General features: G+C 41.8%; 2 protein-coding genes across 4 annotated transcripts in view; one reads left to right on the top strand and one right to left on the bottom strand.

Moving 5' to 3' along the window:
- Nucleotides 1–11,788, top strand: part of NAPEPLD (N-acyl phosphatidylethanolamine phospholipase D) — a 31,104-nt gene extending 19,316 nt beyond the window's left edge. The window contains exons 2-5 of one of the 2 annotated variants that reach the window (XM_056573501.1): nt 296–605; nt 4,223–4,869; nt 7,203–7,317; nt 8,618–11,788. In XM_056573501.1, coding sequence (XP_056429476.1) covers nt 296–605; nt 4,223–4,869; nt 7,203–7,317; nt 8,618–8,734 — 1,189 coding nt within the window. In that variant the 3' untranslated portion in view covers nt 8,735–11,788. Of the gene's footprint in view, nt 1–286; nt 606–4,222; nt 4,870–7,202; nt 7,318–8,617 lie in introns of both variants that reach the window. The other variant, XM_056573499.1, reaches the window with a different exon arrangement.
- A 9,218-nt stretch (nt 11,789–21,006) lies between these two features.
- The window catches only part of ARMC10 (armadillo repeat containing 10), a 52,678-nt gene continuing 50,603 nt past the window's right edge, over nt 21,007–23,081 (bottom strand). The window contains exon 6 of one of the 2 annotated variants that reach the window (XM_056573495.1): nt 21,007–21,273. In XM_056573495.1, the coding sequence (XP_056429470.1) occupies nt 21,007–21,273 (267 nt within the window). The remainder of the gene's footprint in view (nt 21,274–23,081) is intronic. The other variant, XM_056573496.1, reaches the window with a different exon arrangement.

The following is a 23,081-nucleotide window of genomic DNA, read 5'->3' as shown; positions in this document are numbered from 1 at the left end:
TTTACAGATGAGGGAGAGAAGCATCAGACATGTAATATTTCAGCTGCCTGATCCATTTGTTCTCAGAGATAAGCCTCCACCATAGCAGTCTGGCAGAAATTTACCCTACCTGTTTCCATTTAGAACACTTGAACATTTGGCCGATCTGAAATTCTACGTGAATATTTTTTCTTTTGTGAATATTATATGTTATATATATAACTGAAGCAGTAATAGCAACCCATATGTCATATCATTAGTGACGGGTTTTTTACATGTATACTTACTGATCGATATGTCATTTTAGTCATCTTAGATTACAAAAGACATTAGAAGCAGATGATGTGGCTGAAGAATGTTTAACCTCAACCAACCAGTACCCAAAAGAAACAGTACGGAAACGTCAAAATTCAACTCGCAGTTCCAGGAGTAGTGATTCCTCTCGTTCTTCAAGAAAGAGCTTCAAGCTGGATGCTAGGTTAGAGGAAGATGTCACAAAGTCAGTTCGGGGCACAAATGGCCGATTTGTCAACCCTTGGCCTACATGGAAGACCCCTACCATGAAAAATGCTGTGAAATGGGCTGTAACTGAGAAAAATAATAGCAATGTGCCAAGTTCAAAAGAGGTATTTCCTGTGCAAAGTCTACTCTGTCCATACTGATAAATGTGTTTTTAAGATTATTGCATAATTCACATGTACATTCAGACCAATTGCACATTAAGGCCTGTTGCACAAACTGTCAGGATAGGAGAGCGATTTTTGCTGCTGATATTTTTAGTTCACAGAAGATTTAAATTTGCAAAAATCTGACACCTGTAAGTTTGCTACAATTATAAGAAGTGCAGTACAAGCAGGGAGAAGCATGTGTTAGCATTCTTCACTCCCTGACTCAGTGATGTATGTCCTGCTTGACAGAACCGTCCCATAACCGTCCGTGTGGGGCTGCAGGACTGAGATCGAGTTGGGGAGTTACGCTATTGTGTGATTTTGAACCTGCACACACTAATGATCACTGAGGGTCTCTGCACTGAGAACCCAACCAATCAAAACTTTTCACGTGAATGTATTTTTAAAATGAGTCACTCTTTCAGGAGTTTCCTGGAGAAGACAGTAAGGGCCATTTTACATAAGCCAACTAGATGCAGTAAAAAAGTGCAGTAATTGGTACTGGGGAAGGCCACACGTAGTGCATCCGCCGCTTATTTGACGCTGCAGATGCACTACTGACCACCCCTAGAGTCAGCCTCCTACTTTGCCTGGGTGTCCTGGTTTGCTCATGTTAACAAAAGAAAAGAGAAAAGGCCCAAAGAGGCGCCTAGTGCATTAACCTAAGAATTAAAAAAAAAATAAGGGGTCTAATAGATGGCCGCTCACCTGGAGCGTATAGTATATACGCATATAACCTCAGTTTGAGGTAATCAAGGAGGAATCCGTGCAAGCCTATAGGTCTTCAGGATGGATCCAAAGGGAGATCCTGTTGATGAGCTTAATGATAGAAAAGATGACCTTTCATCAGGCGCTCGGAGGTCCAAGGAAATCTCACAACCAGGTCATGGAGGTGGATACGAATTCAAGCTTTATTAGTATACAACGCGTTTCGGGGTTAGTATACCCCTTCTTCAGATTGACAGATTTGTCTGACAAATCTGTCAATCTGAAGAAGGGGTATGCTAACCCCGAAAAGCGTTGTTGTATACTAATAAAGCTTGAATTCGTATCCACCTCCATGACCTGGTTGTGAGATTTCCTTGGACCTCCGAGCGCCTGATGAAAGGTCATCTTTTCTATCATTAAGCTGGTTTGCTCATAGCAGCAATCTGCCGCTACGAGCAAACACAGACTGAGTTGCGCATGTGCAGTGTACTCAGACATCGCTGTCACTCCCTCTGCTAGGCCAATCGTCCATGATGTCTGCATTTGCATGCGTGAGTCGCAGCTCAGTTTGTGTCTGCTTATAGCAGCAAATTGCTGCTGGGACCAGGACACCTGGGCAAAGTAAGTGGCTGACTCCAGAGTCGGTCAGTAGTGCATGCAGTGGATGCGCTACATCTGACTACCCTAACAGTGGCTCCACAAGGAATGATCAGTCATGTGGCAGGGCCGCACTAACAATTGCTGGCCCGTACATCACGTGTTTACGCAAGGCGATGTGTTGTCTATTACAATGATTTTATTGGCTGCACAAAATATGCAGTTAAAGGGGTACTCCACTGGCCAGCCTTCCGGCTGCATTCTTGACACTTAGTTGCGAATGCTGTGCACGTGCTGCTGGGGTCGGCCATGCACCCTCAATACAAGTCTATGGGAGGGGGCATGACTGCCACCATGCACCCTTCCATAGACTAGCGTTTAGGGGGCGTGGCCGACCCCCGCAGAGCACGCACAGCGTTCGGAACTAAATGTTCCGAATGCAGCCGGAAGACTGGCCAGTGGAGTACCCCCTTAAACTGTTTGTTGCTGATCGCCGGCCTTGTACATGGGCCAATAATTGGTAAAGAGCATTCCTAGAAATGCTCATTTACCTGAAAATCAGCCTGTGTAAAAGTGTCTTAAATTGGGCCAGTTGAAATCCAATTCCATGTCCCATCTATCTTTTCCCTGACATCTGCTCTTTGGGGGCTGTCAGCCTGCTTCCATTAATATCAGACCAATCATTGGCCAATCCTGCAAAAATAGGTGGGTTCAGATGTCTCTATGGCCTGCTTTAGCGTTCCGGATGCAATTTCAGTTCAAGATTTGCTTACGTCCATGACAACTATACTGGTAGTGCTCAGCATTACGGTAACAGCCTTGCTACATATCCAGGAGTCTTTAAGAGCAGAAAGTCACAAACTTTGTAAAAACAGTATTCCTTTGTTCCATCTTGGTTTAGTAAAAACAGTGGAAAACACAAAGAGAACAGCATGACTTCAAGCTTAACATAGCTCACCTGACATCAGTTCCCTAATGTATACATTATTCTGTGACACTGGGACACAGTGCACCATGCCTTTAAAAGGCGTCTTTGTCTGGCGTTTTGGTTTTTATAAAGTGAAAAAAAAAAAAAAAAAAAAAGTTGTACTTACCTGCCTGATCTTTTGCATCGCTGCTCTGCCATTCGGACTATTACCAGTCCAAACTGATTTCCACTGATTGGCCAAGCAGGTATTTCCTCGTGTCCAGATGGGAAGTGGTGCTCACTGGGGGATCAGGCAGATGAGTATCATATATATATTTTTATATTTTTATATATATAGTAAACCACAAGGTTTGCAGCACTACTTATCCAATCCCTGGTCTGGTGCCAGCATTCTTAGACCCGAGTCCATCAGATATATGCAAAAAAGATGTTGCAGCACTCTCCAAATAGTGAAAAAAATCCAAAAATGTATTGGCTCAATTCATAGCAATGTTTCTGTCCTCTCACAGGACAATTTTCAAGCTTGCTATGAACTGAGCCAATACATTTTGTGGATTTTTTTTTCACTATTTGGAGAGTGCTGCGATGTCTTTTTTGCATATTTTATATTCAAATACATATAAAATATAAAAAAAAATTTGGGTGGGGGTTGAGGTTTTTGTTCCGTTAAGAAAAAAATTAAATTAAAGGACAACTGTAGTGGAACACTTTATATATTCCCGTGGCCGAGCCTCAAAAACAAACAAAATAAAGGTATACGTACCCTCCTACGAGTCCCCGTTGGTCTGGCAAAGGCCTGACAGAACGGCAGTGCTGACCTTATTCCACTTCCTGGGGACGGGGACACCGCAGACCCGTCGGCGTATGACTGGCCGCAGCGATGTCCCGTCCTGGCCGGTGATAGGCTGAGCCCACTGTCAAGTAAGAAGCCAGCCAGAGCTCCTTACATGACAGTGGGCTCAGCCTATCACCGGCCGGGGCGGGATATTGCTGCGGCCGGTGATACGCTCTTCGGCGTCCCCGTCCCCAGGAAGTGGAATGAGGTCAGCACTGCCGGACAGTGAGGCCTGTGCTGGACCAACGGGGGCTCATAGGAAGGTATGTATAAGTTTATTTTGTTTATTTTTTGAGATCCGGGCACGGGAATATATGTGTTCCACTACAGTTGTCCTTTAAGGCAATGCCTGTAAAACTTCTGTGCACTAAGATTATTTTAGGACTATATTTAACAAATATTGTAGATGGTTTTTAGCGGAGTATTATGAATTTTGCAATAACTTGAATGTGTTTATTTACCACATTTCTGATAATGCTGCTTTTTTTTTTTTTTGCTTTTTTCTAGGAGCTTGACAAGGAGCTTCCTGTTATTGAGCCATATTTTGTAAAACACCCTGAACTCACTGGCAAGACAAAAAATGGCATAAGGATCACTTGGTTGGGGCATGCGTCCATCATGGTGGAAATGGACGATTTGGTATTTCTCACTGATCCCATCTTTAGTCAGAGGGCCTCTCCACTTAGCTTTGCAGGTCCAAAGCGGTTTCGAGGGCCACCATGCACTGTAGAGCAGCTTCCCAAAATCAATGCTGTTGTGATAAGCCACAACCATTATGACCACCTGGATTACAATACTGTATTGAGCCTGAATGCTCGCTTTGGTACAGAGTTGAGGTGGTTTGTTCCCTTGGGCCTTTTGAACTGGATGCAGAGCTGTGGCTGTGAAAATGTGATTGAATTGGACTGGTGGGAACAAAACTGTGTCCCTGGACATGATGAGGTGACCTTTGTTTTCACCCCATGTCAACACTGGTGCAAGAGGACACCATTTGATGACAACAAAGTACTGTGGGGTAGCTGGTCTGTACTTGGACCAGCAAATAGATTTTATTTTGCAGGAGATACTGGTTATTGTGCTGCATTTGAACAGATTGGAAAACGATTTGGTCCATTTGATGTAGCTGCAATTCCTATTGGAGCCTATGAACCAAGGTATGTTTCTAAATATACATGATACTTTAGACCTGGTCCTGACCTATGCTGGCTATCTGACAAAGGGAAGGACTGGGAATGATTAAAAGAAAATATGATATGTTGCTGGAGAAGTAAAAATAAAACAGCAAGCCATACTCTTACCTCTCTCCCCCGTAGCTTCTGTTCTAGAGCTTCCAGTCCCCCACTGGTTTAAAGTAGCAACGAGCTGTGACCATTGGGGGACCGGAAAGCAGTTAAACGGAAGCTGCACAGGACCAGAATAGGCAAGTTTGACTTTATTTATTTATTTATTACTTCACCCTCAAATATATCCGCTTTGGTTGTTTATTTTATACAGATGCAGTGGATACATTGTGCATCAGGAGCTTTGCCATCCTGTATGCCAAATGTAGTTCACAAATGAAATGTAAACACAAACTTAGACTGGGATTTTTTTAAGTACCTACCTATTGCTCCTTTTTAAATGGAACATTTAAAAAAATATTTTTACTAATTGAGCATATGAATATATGTATACTTTTCTCAATCTGTTTTCAACTAATTTGCCTTGCAAGATTTCAGGTTATTTTTTTATATAGTGCGCTTTTTTTTTTCCCTAACGTTCTTGCTTTTGGTAAATGTTAAACAGACTTGATTTAGGCTGCATTCACATCTCGTTTTTCACATACAGGCGCCGGATCCGGCTGGGGGAGGAGAAAACCGGGCGCTCCCGTACCCCAGCCGGATCAGCCCGTGACTCCATTTACTTTAATGAGCCGACCGGAGTCAAATAGTGACTCCGGTCAGCTCAGTTTTGACCCGTATGCGGTTTTGGACCGGACCTAAAACCCTTCTTAATTGGAAAAATAAAATCTGGTGATTCAGGTAAGTAACAAGGGCTGGAGGCAGGGATATCTAGGTAGGGATAGGGTTAAAAAAAAGATTATAGGCACAGATAAACAAATATTAAATACAGGCAGTGGTGTTTCAGTGTAAGGATAGGGTTAACTATGAACTAGACACAGTTAGCCAAGCATTGAGTGAAGGCAGTGGTGGTTCAGTGTGCCTACCTGTTCCCGCAGCGTCCGTGCGTCCAGGCTGTCCGCTTGTCAGAGGGACATTCTGGCTGAGCCTGTTTCAGACGCTGCAGGACCGGAAGTGCATCACGGGAGGCAGCGCCGTGTCTTGACCTCCGCCGAACCCGCGAGACTGACTCACCGAGCCCCTGAGGTTAAGAACCACTGTTCTAGATACTTAATGGCAAAGGGGATTTCCCTTTTCTGCATTTTCAAATTTCATTTGGAATGCAAATTTTGCATAATACTGTCACATCAAAATTGTCAAAAGAATAAAAAAAAAGCTATATTATTTCAGAGGCCTTTTCAAAAATGAAAGTGATCTAATTGGTTGCTATAGGTAACTCAGCAATGTTTACTCTGGACAGGTTTTGATAAATCTCTTCCACAGTCAATTTTCTCCTTACATAGTGCAGCATGAGCGATTATTTGAGAAAAATGTTGAGGTTCTTGAGTTTGCCTAGTGTATACAGTTTGTAATTTTACACAGAGTAGATGTCAGACTGCATCACACAGGACACACTAATGCATCTGCACATGCATGAGGCAATAGTGTGATCAGGAGCGTTGTATAACTCTGCAGCTGATCAGTGAATGGACTTGTCTATTGAATCACTGGGTCCGTTGTCTCTTAGGCTGTGATCAGACAGTGGATTATCCACACAGAAAATTTCTGTGCAGACATTCCACCAACAGCCGAGCGCCGGCACTAGCACCGCTCAGGGATGCGCCGTCCAATAGACTGCAATGCATTTCCGACGTTGCAGAAAGAATAGACATGTCTAATCTTTCTGTGGACTCTGGAATCGGGCTTTCCGCTGCAGAAACATCTGCTGCAGAAATTCTGCCATGTGTACAGTGCAGCAGAATTCTATTGATATCTACGAGACTCTGCTGCAGCGGAATGTCTGAAGATCTTATGTCTGCCGTGTGGCTATGTTCACAGCATGGATATTCAATCGTGTGAACATAGCCTCGGGGCAGACATAGAAGCGACATAAAGTTGAACAACGAGGGTGGAGCTGAGAGGTGAGGGGTCTGAGCTGTCAAGAGGGATCTTGTGAATTACAATGATCCTGTCTCTACATTAGAGTAGGTAACTGGTTGTCAGACTGGGGATCACATTACCTCACTGCAGTAATAAAATGTATGGATACAGCTGAGCTTCGGGAGAAAGTAATGATACTGGCGGTGACTGCATCATATGGGCAAAGAGGAAAAGGAGCCCTTGTTTAAGTTAAGGGATGGATCATATGTTTTTTGTTTACCATCTAGGTGGTTTATGAAATGTCAGCACGTTGATCCAGAAGAAGCAGTGAGAATCCATGCTGACATTCGAGCCAAGAAATCCGTTGCCATCCACTGGGGAACATTTGCTTTAGCTAATGAGGTTTGTCTTAGCTTATAGTTTTTTTTTTTTTTTTTTTTTTTTTTAAATGGCCACTAATCCCTGTGTAAATCTTGAATGATCAGTGACAAAAGCAAAGATCTATTGGCCTCAGTTGCTTTGAATCTCGCCACAGTGGCTTGAAATGGAGGCATAATGCTACTTGCATGAGCTACTTCTGCTCTCTGATGCCACAGTCTGCATAGTCATGTAGTCATGCACAATGGAGCCGTAAAAGGGACATACCGCACCTCCAATTCCTTGGTGTGTTGGGCAGTTGTAGGGCCTGGCACTCAAATTATGGTCTAGCACATCTTGTGACATGACCACCCACCAAGCCTGCACCAAATACACTGATGTCTTACAGGAGCCCACCAGCCAATATCCCTATCTGCCCTGCCCCCAGATGATGCAAGCTGTGTTGACTTCACAAAGGCAGTGATGCGGGCTCCTGTGACTTAATGCTTGCAGCAGCATCACTCACTTTGACATTTAAAGGGGATGCTACTTTCTGTATTAAGGTCATGTAAAAGCAGTCTGAGAATGGGTTGACACTGTAGTATGGGTACATATTCAAGTGAAGAAATGTGCGTTAATTTTTTATACGATTTCTTGCAGATTTTCAGATCTAAATGTGTATGTAAATCCACTCATTCTAATCGGAGCTAGGCTGGTTTCACACAGCAGTATTTGGCTCAGTATTTTTCATTAGCATTTGTAAGCCAAAACATAAATAAGTAAATTTTTTTGTTTTTTTCTCTGTAGATTCCACTTCCGATTTTTGGCTTAAAAATACAAAATACTGAATCTACAGAGCAAAAAAAATACCTTTATCGAAAGATATGTACTTTAGACCCAAATACAAATATGGCCATGTAAAACCAGCCTTAGGCCACGTTCACACGGATGGATCCGGTGACGAAGGACCCCTCCATTGTGCCTGCTCATATTGGCAATCCGCTGCTACGAGCAGACACTCTGCGATGTGCGATTCACAGCGCTCATGCGCAGGATACTTATACACACCGCGGCTGCTCCCCCTGCTCTCTGAGCTAGGCCGAGAGCAGCCACTATGTGTGTGAGTATGCTGTGCATTTTGCCGCAGATTGCCGCTATGAGCAGTCACAGATGGAGGCAGGGGTCCATCGTCAGTAGATCCGCAGCGTAAAATACTCTGCGTATCTGTCCGTGTGAACGCAGCCTGATGATTGGAATACAGTGTGGAATATCCTCTGTTTAACAGGATACTCTATTCTCATTTTTATCATTGAAAAGCACAATAAAATTTTGTCTGTCCCTGCAGCACTACCTGGAACCACCACTAAAACTGAAAGAAGCCCTTGAGCGGTACGGCCTCACATCAGAAGACTTTTTTGTCATGAACCACGGAGACTCCAGATTACTGAATAATATAGAATAATCCACTTGAAGGATAAATAAAGAACCTACAGAAATAACTTGCATTTTTACTGAGATGTAATGTTTTCTATCTGAAATAGCTTTTTTTTCCCCCCAACTTTCTCATGACCAAAGTGTGTATTTAAATGCTTACTTAGCATAATTTTAGTAAAAATTGATTCACTTGAATCATAATAATTTTATATAAAGTGGTTGACTGAGGATAAAAAAAATTAATTATATGGCTTGGGGTGATGTGAAAAAAAAAAAAAATAATAATAAGTTGTCATACTCTCTCCTGATCAGCCGGATGGCTCCAGTCACTGCTTGTCTGTTTCTTTGTTCCTGTAATATGGTCATCACAGAAAATGCCCTGTCTAGTCAATCACTAAGGTGGGACACCATGCGGCCAGTGACTTTCTGCAGCTTATTTTGCCATCCATTGACTTTACTGGTAGCAAAACCTGCAGTGGAAAATATGCAACAAAATGCAAGACATGTGAATGTAGGCTGAGTGGGGCAGTTCCTGTGGAAACGACACATCACAGGAACATTGACTGGAGCCATCCGAATGACGGCTGTGGAGGATCTAGACAGGTATGACATGTGTTCTACTTTTACACTATTACTCCCAGACTTTTTTCTTCTAACCTTCCTGGGCAACCTCTTTACCTGTGGTGTTCAAAATATAATAATTGGGGAATCTACAGTTTTCTTGATCTTACACACTAGCTGTATGCATATCTGTTTTCAGATAATGTTTTAATAATTGTGCCTTTTGTAGACATAACACAACTCAGAAGATGGCTCTCTTGATGTTGCATGTAAGGTCACATTAATTGCTTGAGCTCACATCCAGCATGTTTAATTGTATTGTATTTTTTTCACCCTCTTACAACTGCAGTGCAGCTATGTTTTAACATATCTTCTGCCATGTATTTTCCTTTTTCTAAATGATCTGTAGTATATTTTGTAGGGCAGTGGTCTCCAAACTGTGGACCTCCAGCTGTTGCAAAACCATAACTCCCAGCCATTGACTGTCTGGGAGCTGTGGTATTGCAGTGGTCCACAGTTTGGGGACCACTGCCTTAGAGCAGCTCTGACCTAGTCACCTCCTGCTGTTTCTAAATTGCATTATATAACTCCTAAATTTATTTTCAATAACTAGAACAAGTTTCTCTAGTGCAGTTTTGGATTAAGCAATCTGGTCTGTCCCAGATATGTCTCTGTATCGTGTTTAAAAACTGCTGTAAGGCGGAGTTATTTTTTTTTTTTTTTAACAGGATGTAAATGTTCTGGTGTGTTAATTTGCGGTATGTTAAATTTTGTTACGGGGTTAAAAGAAATAGGAAATATAAAGGAAGAATGGATCCTCATAGGTTGCTGAATAAGGCTAAAGCCATTGCTGCAAAGACAAATCCTGCAAATATAGACACAAAGCAGGATTGGAAATGTTCCCAAAGATTACACATTAGAAACCTAATGGCTGCAGTGCTTTTTAGTCAAAGCTAAGGCTTTGTCTACACAGTGCATTTTTAAAGCCATTTTCTGAGAATTTGATGGAATCACAACCTTGACACAACCCAAGGCTTGACATTGACAAATGGCAAATCTACATTAATACATTCATCTTCCAAATTCACATCAGCAATGTTTAATTAAATACTAATCAATTTGCAATCCACATTATTTGGGTGCATTTCCACAAAAAAAGCTACAACAGCTGTGGATTTTTACTTCCACATTGAAAATCTACAGCATATCCACAACATAAATGACCATGCAAATCTAGTCCAATAGTCAAAACAATCGGCACTATTAGGCTAGGTTCAGACTACGGAATCTCAGGGCAGAAAATTTCAGCCCGGAGACTCCGAGTTCCACCTGCGCCGAATGAATTAGTCAGCGCTAGGACCGCGCGGACACTGCAGTCTCCTATAGACTGCTATGTGTTCTGCTAGGATTTCAGCCTGAAGAAAGAGCAACCCCTTTCTTCAGGCTTAAATTTTCTTGCGGATTTTTCATCCGGATTTTCCGCTTCACAAATTCCGAAGTGTGAATTTGTGAACGGAAAACCATTCACTACACTATGCATTATAGTAAGCGGAATTTCTGCCGGAAATTTAAGGTGGAAATTCCGTAGTCTGAACCTAGCCTAACTCTCACCTGTATAGCACTAATGTGCCCCCAGTCCTAGGTGGTTCTTTACTTAAAAGTCCACAAATAAACCTTATCCATGAGAAGAGATATTAGTGGCCGTCACCATTAGCCATCGCCCATACCAGTCACACTCACTAACCCTTGGCTAATGTTTTACCTGCATGACCTCTGAATTAAGAGTACAAATAGACTGGTGAGTGCCACTTATAGCTCTTATCCCATTTAAAATCCACACCATAGATTACTGTCCACTTTAAGCTTGTCTTGGATGTAAAATAAGATAAGACTGTATATAAAAATAATAATAAAAGTGATGCTCCCTAAAGGAATACAATGGGTACAATACAGGGTTCCTGTAGGATGGAAGTGCCTTTCTGAAGGGAAAATGTGCAAAATACAGACTGTTAAAAGGGAGTTGTATGTTCTGAAAGTGCCATGCCTTCAGTAATAGAAGATTGTATGTATAAAAGAAAAACAATGGAAATGGTTGAATGTATGATCAAAGGGGTATGCCATAGGAAGTTTTATTTTTTTCTTAACAGTGGAACAGTCACAAGATGGTTAACATTTGACATTACTTTGAGTTTGCCCTTGATATTTCAGCAAGTACTGATTTTAACACCATATTTTAATATTTATTGTAAAAATACATTAGTCCATTTTAGAGGCGTAACTTGTAGCTTCTGGGCCCCGATGCAAAATCTGCAACAGGGAATCATGCAAATTATAATACTGGCCTTTTATGGGACAGATGTGCTTTGATTCCCCTTAGGTATCGGGGTCCCGGTGCGACTGCTACTTCTGTACCCCTTATTGCTATGCCCCTGTTCAATTTTGAATAAGGTGTATCCTATAGTTATATCTGACAGGTGCTTATATATATATATATATATATATATATATATATATATATATATATATATATATATATAAAAAAAATTTACACCTTTTGATCATCTTATATTTTACATACTGTGATCAGGCATTCAAGACAAAATACTAACTGTTTTTGACTGAGCAAATGTGTTTTAAAAATAAAACAATACAATTTTGTATACTAAAACGTTGAAATAAATACTATTTGTGATTACATATGATGTGGGTTTTTTTTTCCCCTGGGGTTAATATTTATTTTTAGAAAGGTTTCTGGGTACTGCAAAAAAATAAAAATAACTTCCTTGCCCTGGTGCTTTCTGCATCCTTTCCCGTTAAAGAATAACTTGTCTATAGCGGTTTTATTTGATGTGGTATTCATGGGTTGTCTGCCATATTTATTCTTATTTCTTCTCTCAATGGTTTCATAATGCAGCTCACCCTTCCATTATGCCTCTGGCTTTACAGAGACTGAGAACAGGAATCTCATCACTGCACGTTCTGAGGGGGGGATAAAGTAATGGATCAGTAGCATAGAACTTCTGTGTCCTAATCCTCAACCTGTAGAATATATGAGATACAGCTTCAGCTCTTACACACTGAAGAGCAGTTCTAGAATATTATATAGGAAACTTTAGAGAATCTGCACTCAGCAGATACAGACAGGTGGTGTGAGTCAGGTAAACTGTAACTCTGCAGCTAATCAATGTATGGGTTTACTTACTACTGCATATCACTGCACTCATGGTCCCATAGCAAAAGAAAGACATACAGACAGAGCTTATTGGAGATGGGGAAGGGTCTGAGTTGCCAGGAGCTATCCAATGGGTATTGTAATCCTGTAGTTTACAGGAAGAAGTAACAGAGGTCACTTACTTCTTCATGTAATCTCTGTTGGTGGTTGTGATCACATGGGCTAGCTATATTGATAAGGGTATAGATGCAGTGAAACTAGACTCACACGTGACGCCGGAATACTGGTGCTCCGTCTGCAGTAAATGAACAAAACAATTGAAGGGCTTCTCTTAAAAGGAACATTAACAACAGGGTCACCCCCACTAACCTGCATATACAGGTAGATAGAAACAGGGTCACCTGCACTAACTCTTCTTAGCAGGCAAAAATTGGTGTAACTGTTCCGGAGATATTCATCTAGATGCTAATATGGTAACTTCTTATTTGCAATGAAGGCAGGCCACTGCTGTATGAGCCCATAATTCCATTTTCCTCCCTCCCACACATCAGCCACCCCACCCATTGAAACACAAATGAGCTGTATCCATTCAAAAGACCTGTGGTTTTCAATCAGGGTGCCTACAGCTGTTGCATTAGTTGCAGATTGATCTCTCTCCCACCAAGCGATCCCTCCACCCATTGAAGCAGACAGGCTCCCTGTCATCAGCTGACTAGTGAGTCAGATCTCAGCCGCTTTGCAACCTGGGAAAAATCTGAGACAGTAATTTTGTATGCTGTTATAAATAAATATTGGGGTGAAAATTACAGAACAATTTTGAGAAAACCGTCACACACAGGTACAGACAATATATTATGAACTGCACTAACTTTACAGCTAGAGATGAGCGAATTTACAGTAAATTCGATTTGTCAAGAACTTCTCGGCTCGGCAGTTGATGACTTATCCTGCATAAATTAGTTCAGCTTTCAGGTGCTCCGGTGGGCTGGAAAAGGTGGATACAGTCCTAGGAAAGAGTCTCCTAGGACTGTATCCACCTTTTCCAGCCCACGGGAGCACCTGAAAGCTGAACTAATTTATGCAGGATAAGTCATCAACTGCCGAGCCAAGAAGTTCACAGTAAATTCGCTCATCTCTATTTACAGCCCCTGTCGCATAGTCAAATAAAAAAAAATTCCTGGAATATTTTGAAGTGTGCCACTGCATACTTCATACAGCTATAAGCAGATATGCCATACAGCATAGAAAAGCTAAGTAAGAATGACTCTCATAGCTTTTCCAAGCTCCTGGCTGACTTATAGCTGTATCACTTTATGCACAGGCACACTTCAGAATTCTGTACTAAGCAGATGTGTCATTTAGTAGCCTGGGAAAGCTACGTGTCAGTCAGACACTGATCATTACAGGGTCTGACTGTCACACACTGCTATATGCAAATATGCCATTCAGATGCATGGAAAAGCTGTGTGAGACCTTATCTAGTTTTTCTATGCTCCTGAATGGCAAATTTGCACCCTCAAATACTATAGAAGTCACAGGGCACTGATGGTGAGCATTAAGGCAGCTGTGTTTACCTGTTTCTACTGGCAGAATTATTTTCGCCACGGTGCTGCTCAGAGTTACCCTCTCACCTGGATGCATATTGGGGATAGTAGTGCCGGACCACATTTGTCCTTTTTATACAGTCCGTATTACATTACTGCTTTCAGATCCAGAGCACGTTATCTAATAACGCCTCTTCTACCAGTGATTTGACAGAGATGGAGGAAACCAGACACATATCTCAATATGGGGAGGGCCGAGGCAGGGGCGTACTTCACGTCTGTTAACAGCAAAGAAAAACTAACAGTCTACAGCACCAGAGTATTAGAACAGAAAATATTTACTCTGGAAGACCGTGAAGTACGATTATTTTGGACACTTAATTCATCCGAGTCCTACAAGGAGAGTGATCGAGTACCTCGCGTGCTGTGAGTCTGTAAGTTCTCCTCAATTCCAGGAAGATCCAGAATTTATAAATGGGACTATGTACACATTGACCACGCAAACAGACTTCTACATATCGTTCTTAATAATTTTAAAAAAATTGAAAAAGACACAGAAGAATTAAAGTTAAATGAAGAATGTAAAGTTAAAACCATCTACAAGACCAGAGTGTCAGCAAGTAAGTTTCAATAAAAGATTGGAGAAGAAAATGCACATAGTGCAAGCAGACGTCAAAGAGAATAAAGAGAGACAAGTTTGATTATGGCCATGGGCTAACATTTTCATGGAATGGTGGAGGGTTTTTCAGTTTTTGCATTTGTTTTTTCCTCCTCACCTTCTAAAAATAATTACTTTCACACCTAAAACTCCATATTATGGCTTATTTTTTTCCGTCAACAATTCTACTTTGTAATGACATCAGTCATTTTACCCCAAAATCTACGGCGAAACGAAAAAAAAAAATCATTGTGCGATAAAATGGAAGAAAAAAACCCCACAATTTTGTAACTTTTTGGGGGCTTACATTTCTACGCAGTAATTTTTTCGGTAAAAATGACACCTTATCTTCTGTAGGTCCATACAGTTAAAATGATTCCCTACTTATATAGGTTTGATTTTGTATTACTTCTGAAAAAAATCATAACTACATGCAGGAAGCCCTCTCCAAATATACCAACTGGCTTCTTCGTCCAATGTTAAAGTGTACACCTACTTACATTACCGACGATCATTTAGAGCAGCTTAGTGGCTTTCATTGGCAGGATTTGTACAGTCTCACTTCCATTGATGTTGAGAGCCTGTACACCCACATCCCACACGATGCAGGTGTACAGGCTGTCACTGAAGTTCTTGCTAGTACTGACAAGGCCGACTTTCTCAGTTTTATTTCTGATTCTTTGCGCTTTATCCTGACCCACAATACATTTAGGTTTGAGGACAGATGGTATTGGCAGGAGACCGGCACAGCTATGGGCACGCCGGTCTCCTGCACATATGCCAATCTGTTCCTCGCTACCTTCAAGAGGAGATGGGTAGTCTCTGAATCCCTTTGTTAACCCCTTAAGGACTCAGGGTTTTTCCGTTTTTGCACTTTCATTTTTTCCTCCTTACCTTTTAAAAATTATAACCCTTTCAATTTTCCACCTAAAAATCCATATTATGGCTTATTTTTTGCGTCGCCAATTCTACTTTCCAGTGACCTTAGTCATTTTACCCAAAAATGCACGACAAAATCGGAAAAAAAAAACGCCATTTTGTAACTTTTGGGGGCTTCAGTTTCTACGCAGTGCATATTTCGGTAAAAATGACACCTTATTATTCTGTAGGTCCATACGGTTAAAATTATACCCTACTTATATAGGTTTGATTTTGTCGCACTTCTGGAAAAAATCATAACTACATGCAGGAAAATTTATACGTTTAAAAATGTCATCTTCTGACCCCTATAACGTTTTTATTTTTCCACGTACAGGGCGGTATGAGGACTCATTTTTTGCGCCGTGAGCTGAAGTTTTTATTGGTATGATTTTTGTTTTGATCGGACTTTATCACTTTTTATTAATTTTTTTAATGGTATAAAAAGTGACCAAAATACGCTTTTTTGGACTTTGGAATTTTTTTGCACATACGCCATTGACCGTGCGGTTTAATTAATGATATTTTTATAGTTCGGACATTTACGCACGCGGCGATACCACATGTTTATTTTATTTATTTTTTTTACACTTTTTTTATGGGAAAAGGGGGGTGATTCAAACTTTTATTAGGGAAGGGGTTAAATGACCTTTATTAACACTTTTTTTTTACATTTTTTTTGCAGTGTTATAGGTCCCATAGGGACCTATAACACTGCACACACTGATCTCCTATGCTGATCACTGGCGTGTATTAACACGCCTGTGATCAGCATTATCGGCGCTTGACTGCTCCTGCCTGGATCTCAGGCACGGAGCAGTCATTCGTCGATCGGACACAGAGGAGGCAGGTATGGGCCCTCCCGGTGTCTGATCAGCTGTTCGGGACGCCGCGATTTCACCGCGGCGGTCCCGAACAGCCCGACTGAGCAACCGGGATACTTTCAGTTTCACTTTAGAAGCGGCAGTCAGCTTTGACTGCCGCTTCTAAAGGGTTAATACCGCACATCGCCGCGATCGGCGATGTGTGGTATTAGCCGCGGGTCCCGGCCGTTGATGAGCGCCGGGACCGATGCGATATGATGCAGGATCGCGGCGCGATCCCGCTTCATATCGCGGGAGCCGGCACAGGACGTAAATATACGTCCTGCGTCGTTAAGGGGTTAAAAACATCAAAATATTCGCTACATTGATGACGCTTTTGTAGTGTGGGAGGGTTTGGGGAATACCTTTAAAGAATTCGTAGAACATCTCTATGCCACTAACAGAGAGAATGTTATTCACTTACAGCTTTGGAGGTCACATCTTACAATTTTTAGATATTAACATTTCCATTGTTAACAATACAATTACTACCTCCAACTTCCGTAAAAGTACAGCTAAAAATGCCCTCCTACACTATTCTAGCGTGTGTGTGTGTAACATAAAATGGCCATTTATACCACAGCTATTCTTACACCCCCCCCCCCCCCAGTGAGGGTGGGAACTTATGTTAATTGCAATGGTGATATAAGCTTGAATGTTTTGCAATAAAGCTCAGAAGAGCAAGCAGAAGTTTGAAGTATTTGAAACTCACATGGCCCAGTTTGATTTACTTTGGTGTACACATTCTGATGATTTGGCCAGGAGTAAGATAGTTACAAGGTAACTGAAAATCCATATCACCACCCCACACAGTGCAAAAAACAGTATCTCCTATTCCCAATTTTTAACACAAATGTAATAACAGCAATGAAGCCAGTTATTTAGAACAGGTGAAAGATTTGAAAGTCAGACTGACAGGGATTACCCTAGTGATGTTGAAAAAGCTTTCAACAAAGCTAAAAAAAAAAAAAAAGGTAGATCGCAGTAATCTCCTCTCGCATAAACTCAACAAATAGTCTACAAATAAACGTTTTATGTTCTCTTTCTCCAATTCCAACATGAACCAAACTATTAAAACTGCCATTTTCAGAAGTGGTTCATTTTGGAATCAGATCCTGATTTAAAAGAACTAGTAGCTACGAAAACAATTATAGCTTGCAGAGAGAAAAAAAACATTTTGGGTGATAAATTAAAATTGACTAATTCCCCTTCTGATAAAAAAAAGAAAACTGGTTAACTAAAACAGCTCCAAAAAGGTAATAAGCCATGTGGCCATTGCTCCTTAAATATTAACAGTAGAGTCATGTTTATTGGTAGTAACGAACAGGTGACTCCCTATCTGATCACCTGTCGCACAATATACATCGTTTATGCCCTTATCTGCCCCTGTGGACTCTTCTCTATAGGGAAAGCAAAAAGATGCCTCTACGTGTGAGCATTTATGCTCTCTTGTCACAGGACACGGAACTCCGAGATTTATATCCCAGATGCAAAATGTCCACAGGGGTAAGGCTGGGTTCACGCCATGTGTTTGCAAAACAGTTCCCATATCAGGTTTTTGATTTAAAATTAAGAAAATAAAAACACATTCCTCAACCTCACTAAACTGTCTCCCAACGTATGTACAAGTTTTAATCCATACACGGTTGAAAAACTTATACCATTTGAAAAATGATGTCAGGTTGCATCCATTTTTTAAAACTTATACGTTTTTAACTTTTCATTCCATTATGAATAGTTTTCATTCCATTATGAACAAGTTTCACTTGTTTGATTGAAATTCCAAGAAAAAACTGTGCAAAGTCAAAAACCGTATGGATGGTTCCTACGGACTTTCATGTAAAAAAATGAAACAAAAAAAAACCGTTTACGTTTCAATACAGTTTTTCTCCCAGACCAAAAACCGTGGTAGGCTACGGTTTGGGGTACAGGAAAAAAAAAAAAAAAAAAACATACAGGATGCAAAACAGACAACCTTTTGGCATTCAATTTTCAATGGAGAGTCAATGCATACGGTTTTTAATATGGCTTAGTACGGTTTTAAAATTGAAAACGCATGCAGAGAACTGTGTTGCAAAAATGTGCTGTGAACCCAGCCTAATGGCCGGTGTATCAGGTTTGTCGGACTAGAAATAGTAAGCGTTCCTAAACAGGGAGGAGACAGACATTGCATGTTGTTACAAAAGGAATCCCATTATCAAGTTGAATGCCTTGGGACCAGCTGGTCTCAATGATAGACATTTGAGTGTTTTTCTATGATGTTTTGTTACATTTCTTAATAATCAAACCATGAAGCTTTATTGTTGCACGAAGTCAAAGTACAAATATATCAGTTTAGTATAACCAGTAACAGAGGCCACAACAGCCTTAACTCAAAATAATAATAATAAAGGAAAACAACAAAAAAAGAAAAAAGGGAAGGGAATGACCAAAATAAATCCATAGGTACTTCTACAGCATAAGGTAGATAATAATGACAGAGTAATATTGAACTGCTATATAAGGCAGAGCTCAAGTAAAACATTTCTGCATATTTAAATGAACATACATATACATAGCCAGACTCCTATAGCACAAGGCCATCTCCCCCCCCCCTCAGATCAGTAAGTGGTGAGACAGTGACGGACTGGACAGTGGTTAGAATCAAGCCAGGGTTTCCACAACAATTCAAATGCCTCCACCCCGTCCTCCCTGATAGCCATCAGTTTCTCATTAAGCATTAACACATTAATTCGATCAACCACTCTAGAAAAATCCAGACTAGATTGCTTCCATTGGGAGGCTATATAAATCCTAGTTGCCATCATAATAAATTGGGTAAAGCGGAAAATACGAAATTGCATTCTAGAAGGCTTATGTCCCAACAGACAGAACTCTGGAGTTCGAGGTACAGTACCCGGGATCAGAGATACAATAAGATCCAACACTCTCGTCCAGAGGCCCACCACCGTGGGGCATCCCCACCACACATGAAACATCGTACCCCTCTGGTTACAGCCTCTAAAACACAGTGGTGAGCACTCCGGAAAGACAGCGTGGAGTCTCGTGGGAACCATGTAAGTACGGTGTAGGACCTTCAAAGCCGTCTCTGCAATGGAAACCTGCCAGCTGCCTTTACTAAGTGTAGTGCAACAGTCCGACCATTGGTTTGATGTCAAAGTTATATGCAGATCCCCCTCCCACTCCTCCATAAATTTTAATTTCCCCTCGGGAGGTGGGCTGTTGAGGTGAGCATATAGTAATGAGAGGAGTCCAGATGCTGTAGGTCTATATAGAAGGAATGCCTCTAGAAAGGTGGGAGAAGTATAAGGGACCCTGTCTGTCAGTGTATGAAGAAAGGAGAGTATTTGAAGAGCCCTGAACGTCTCCCGATCAGGTAAACCTTTAGAGGACTGAAGGGAGAGGATGGTGTGTAAACTACGGCCATCACGAAGGTCATGCAATCTCACCAGTTTGTTATCAATCCACCATTGAAAAGAAGAGCGATGTAGGCCAGGAAGGAAAGAGGGGTTAGAGAGGAAAGGGAGCAGAGGGGAAGAAGGAGATTGTAAAGAGAATTTAAAACAAACCCGACGCCAGAGAGAGAGTGAGTACAGCGCAACTAATGCAGAACTTGGAACCCTAGTCCCCATAGGGCCAGTCGTCCACATCAAAGCCATATAGGAATAGGGTGTCAGGTGGACGAGGTTGGAGGATCGGCTCCTAGGAGCCCCTCCCGCAGCCACCTGTGTCAATTGAGCTATGCGTGCCGCATAATGTTTTGTTACATTTCTTTGTTAAACTTACATGCTCATATTGAATGTAGCCCTGCCCCGGTCTTTCTGCTCACCTGGCGTATTAGCTAGGTGCACAGGTGGAGCGGCATCTGTGTGGCTTGAAGAAGTGCCACGAAGACATGAAACTGCACCGTTTCACTAGTACCCCTTGCCACCATCTTTTCCATCCCCTGCCATGATCTGTCTACTGGATGAAAGTCCACACTTTGATCAGCATTGGGGAGTTGCAGAGTAATTTTGCCTTATATTTGCCTATTGCGTTGCCATGTTACTCAGAGCACCACCGCTGTTTATTTGTGCACGCCTCCTGGACTCACCTTGATACATATTGGGGATAGTAATGCCGGACCACATTTGTCCTTTCACACAGACCATGGCCATAGTACTTACACTTGAGGCAAAAGCAGTCTTCTCAGTGGTGCACAGGATAAGCGTGATCTGTAGGTATAGTTTGTGACCTCCTGCAACATACCTTATACAGCCCCCAAGTATTTGAGGGTGTCCTCAGGGATCCCAATGCAGTCCTATACTACAAATCATAAGTGATAACCTATACTCGCACATTACCATGCCTTTCCTAAATGGGAATAGCACTCTGTTGGCTCCGTATTGTTAGTTTAGAGATGCACTAACAGCAGGTTTATTTGGTGAAGGTCTTTGCACCACCTATAAATAGACATGCTATGCATTTTTGTCAAATATGTAGCTCTCTCATGCCGGAGGGGTTAAGTGGTAACATTCAAATTACATGATGATTAATAAAGTTTATTACTGGAGTTAGACTAAAAAAAAAAAAAAAATTATGTATTTAATTTTTCAGTCTTTTAATACATCTATTGGCTTGTTCTTTTACTTCTGTATCAGGAAGTAATAATAATGGTGCAATATTTCCTTGAAGTAGAGCTGGATCTTTAAACATAATTGCATAGAGTGAGTCTTCTTTGTAGTCACACTGCTTATTGTATTGCTGTTCTCTGTTCATGTTCTCAGAAAGATTTGCTGCAAATGTCAGTGCTCTTATGAGAACATCCATATTAATGCTGCTGTCAAAGAGAAATGTCAGCGATGCTGGTGCCTGCAAAGAGACAATTATTACTCCTTAAATAATATCCATGTGCAACTATTAGTAGAACGTGAACTTGCTGTGTATTTAACCCCTCAGGGCCAAGCCCATTTTGACCTTAAAGGGGTACTCCGCCCCTAGACATCTTATCCCCTATCCAAAGGATAGGGGATAAGATGTCAGATCGCAACGGTCCCGCTGCTGGGGAGCCCCGGGATCACCACTGCGCTATCATTGCTGCACAGAGCGAGTTCGCTCTGTGCGTAATGATGGGCGATACAGGGGACGGAGCAGCGTAACGTCATGGCTCCGGCCCTCATGACATCGCGGCCCGTCCCCTTAATGCAAGTCTATGGCAGGGGGCGTGACGACCGCCACGCCCCTCCCATGACATCACGAGGGGGGGGGAGCCGCAACGTAACAATGCTCCAGCCCCTGTTTTGCCCGTCATTACGTGCAGAGCAAACTCGCTCTGTGCGGCGATGATGGATCACTGCTGCGGCACCGCGCTCCATCATTGCTGCACAGAGCAATCGCCAGCGCTGCGGGCGATCCGATCATCCATTCAAAGTACCGCACTGCCATGATCGGTATTGATCACAGCATGTGAGGGGTTAATGGCAGACATCCACGCGATCACGGATGTCCACCATTATCGGCGGGTCTTTGGCTGCTGATTGCACCCGGGACCTGCCGCGCACGATGCACCGGTCCAGTGCTTGCAGTCATGACGGAGCATAAATGTACACCATGGTGCGTTAAGTACCATGACGTACATTTACGTCCATTGTCTGTGACTTTCTGTGCGACAAATTTAGACAGGGAAAACCAGTCTAAATCCTTATCCCCCACTATTTCTACTTTATGTTGGCATCATAAAGTTGCCATGTTTTTACTTTTTGAAGACATTACATGGCTTCAAATATAGCTTGAATTTTTTGTGAAAATTTGGAAAATTGCAACACTGGTCCCTGAAAAGAAAACAGATTTTAAAGTGGATTTGAGGGTCCTTTCTGTGAGAAATCCCCCATAAATGACCCCATTATAGAAACTACACCCTCAAAGTATTCAAAATGACATTCAGAAAGTTTGTTCACAGGAATAGCAGCAAAGTGGAGGTGAAAGATTAATCTAAATCCCCATTTTTTTTTTTTACACTAACTTGTTCATTTCGCCCCATTTTTCCCCCCCATTTCTACAAGGGGTATAGGGAGAAAAAGCCCCCTAAAACTTGTAGCCCAATTTTTTTTCGAGTAAGGAAATACCTCATATGTTGACCTAAAGTGCTCTGCGGGCTCACAACATGGCTAAAGAGCAACTGTGGGATGTTGGAGAGCAAATTTTGTGGTCATGGATTTTGGGGGGGCTTGTTTCATTTAGGAAGCCCCCATGGTGCCAGAACACACAAAAAAAAAAACTCCACATGGCACACTATTTGTGAAACTACAACCCTCAAGGAATGTGACAAGGGGTACAGTGAGCCTTAACACCTCACAGGTGTTTGACAGGTTTACGTTGAACTTTGATGAGAAAATGAAAAATTTGATATTTAAACACAAACTTATTGTGTTACTTTTGTGTTTCACTTTCACATGGTGTATTAGGAGAAAATGGCCCCCAAAATTTGAAGCCCGATTTCTCCCGATTAAGGAAACGCCCCAAATGTGGACATAAAGTGCTCTGCTGGCACATTACAGGTCTCAGATCAGAAGGAACGCCATTGGGCTTCTGGAGAGAGAATTCTGCTGGAATTGAAGTTGGGGGCAATGTGCGTTCACAAACCTCCCATGGTGCCAGAACAGTGAAAACCCCCCCTCACA

Source organism: Hyla sarda, chromosome 4 (assembly GCF_029499605.1).
Source record: "Hyla sarda isolate aHylSar1 chromosome 4, aHylSar1.hap1, whole genome shotgun sequence".
Classification (NCBI taxonomy): domain Eukaryota; kingdom Metazoa; phylum Chordata; class Amphibia; order Anura; family Hylidae; genus Hyla; species Hyla sarda.
Note: the sequence above shows the minus strand (reverse complement) of the source record. Positions and strands in the feature narration are given on the sequence as shown.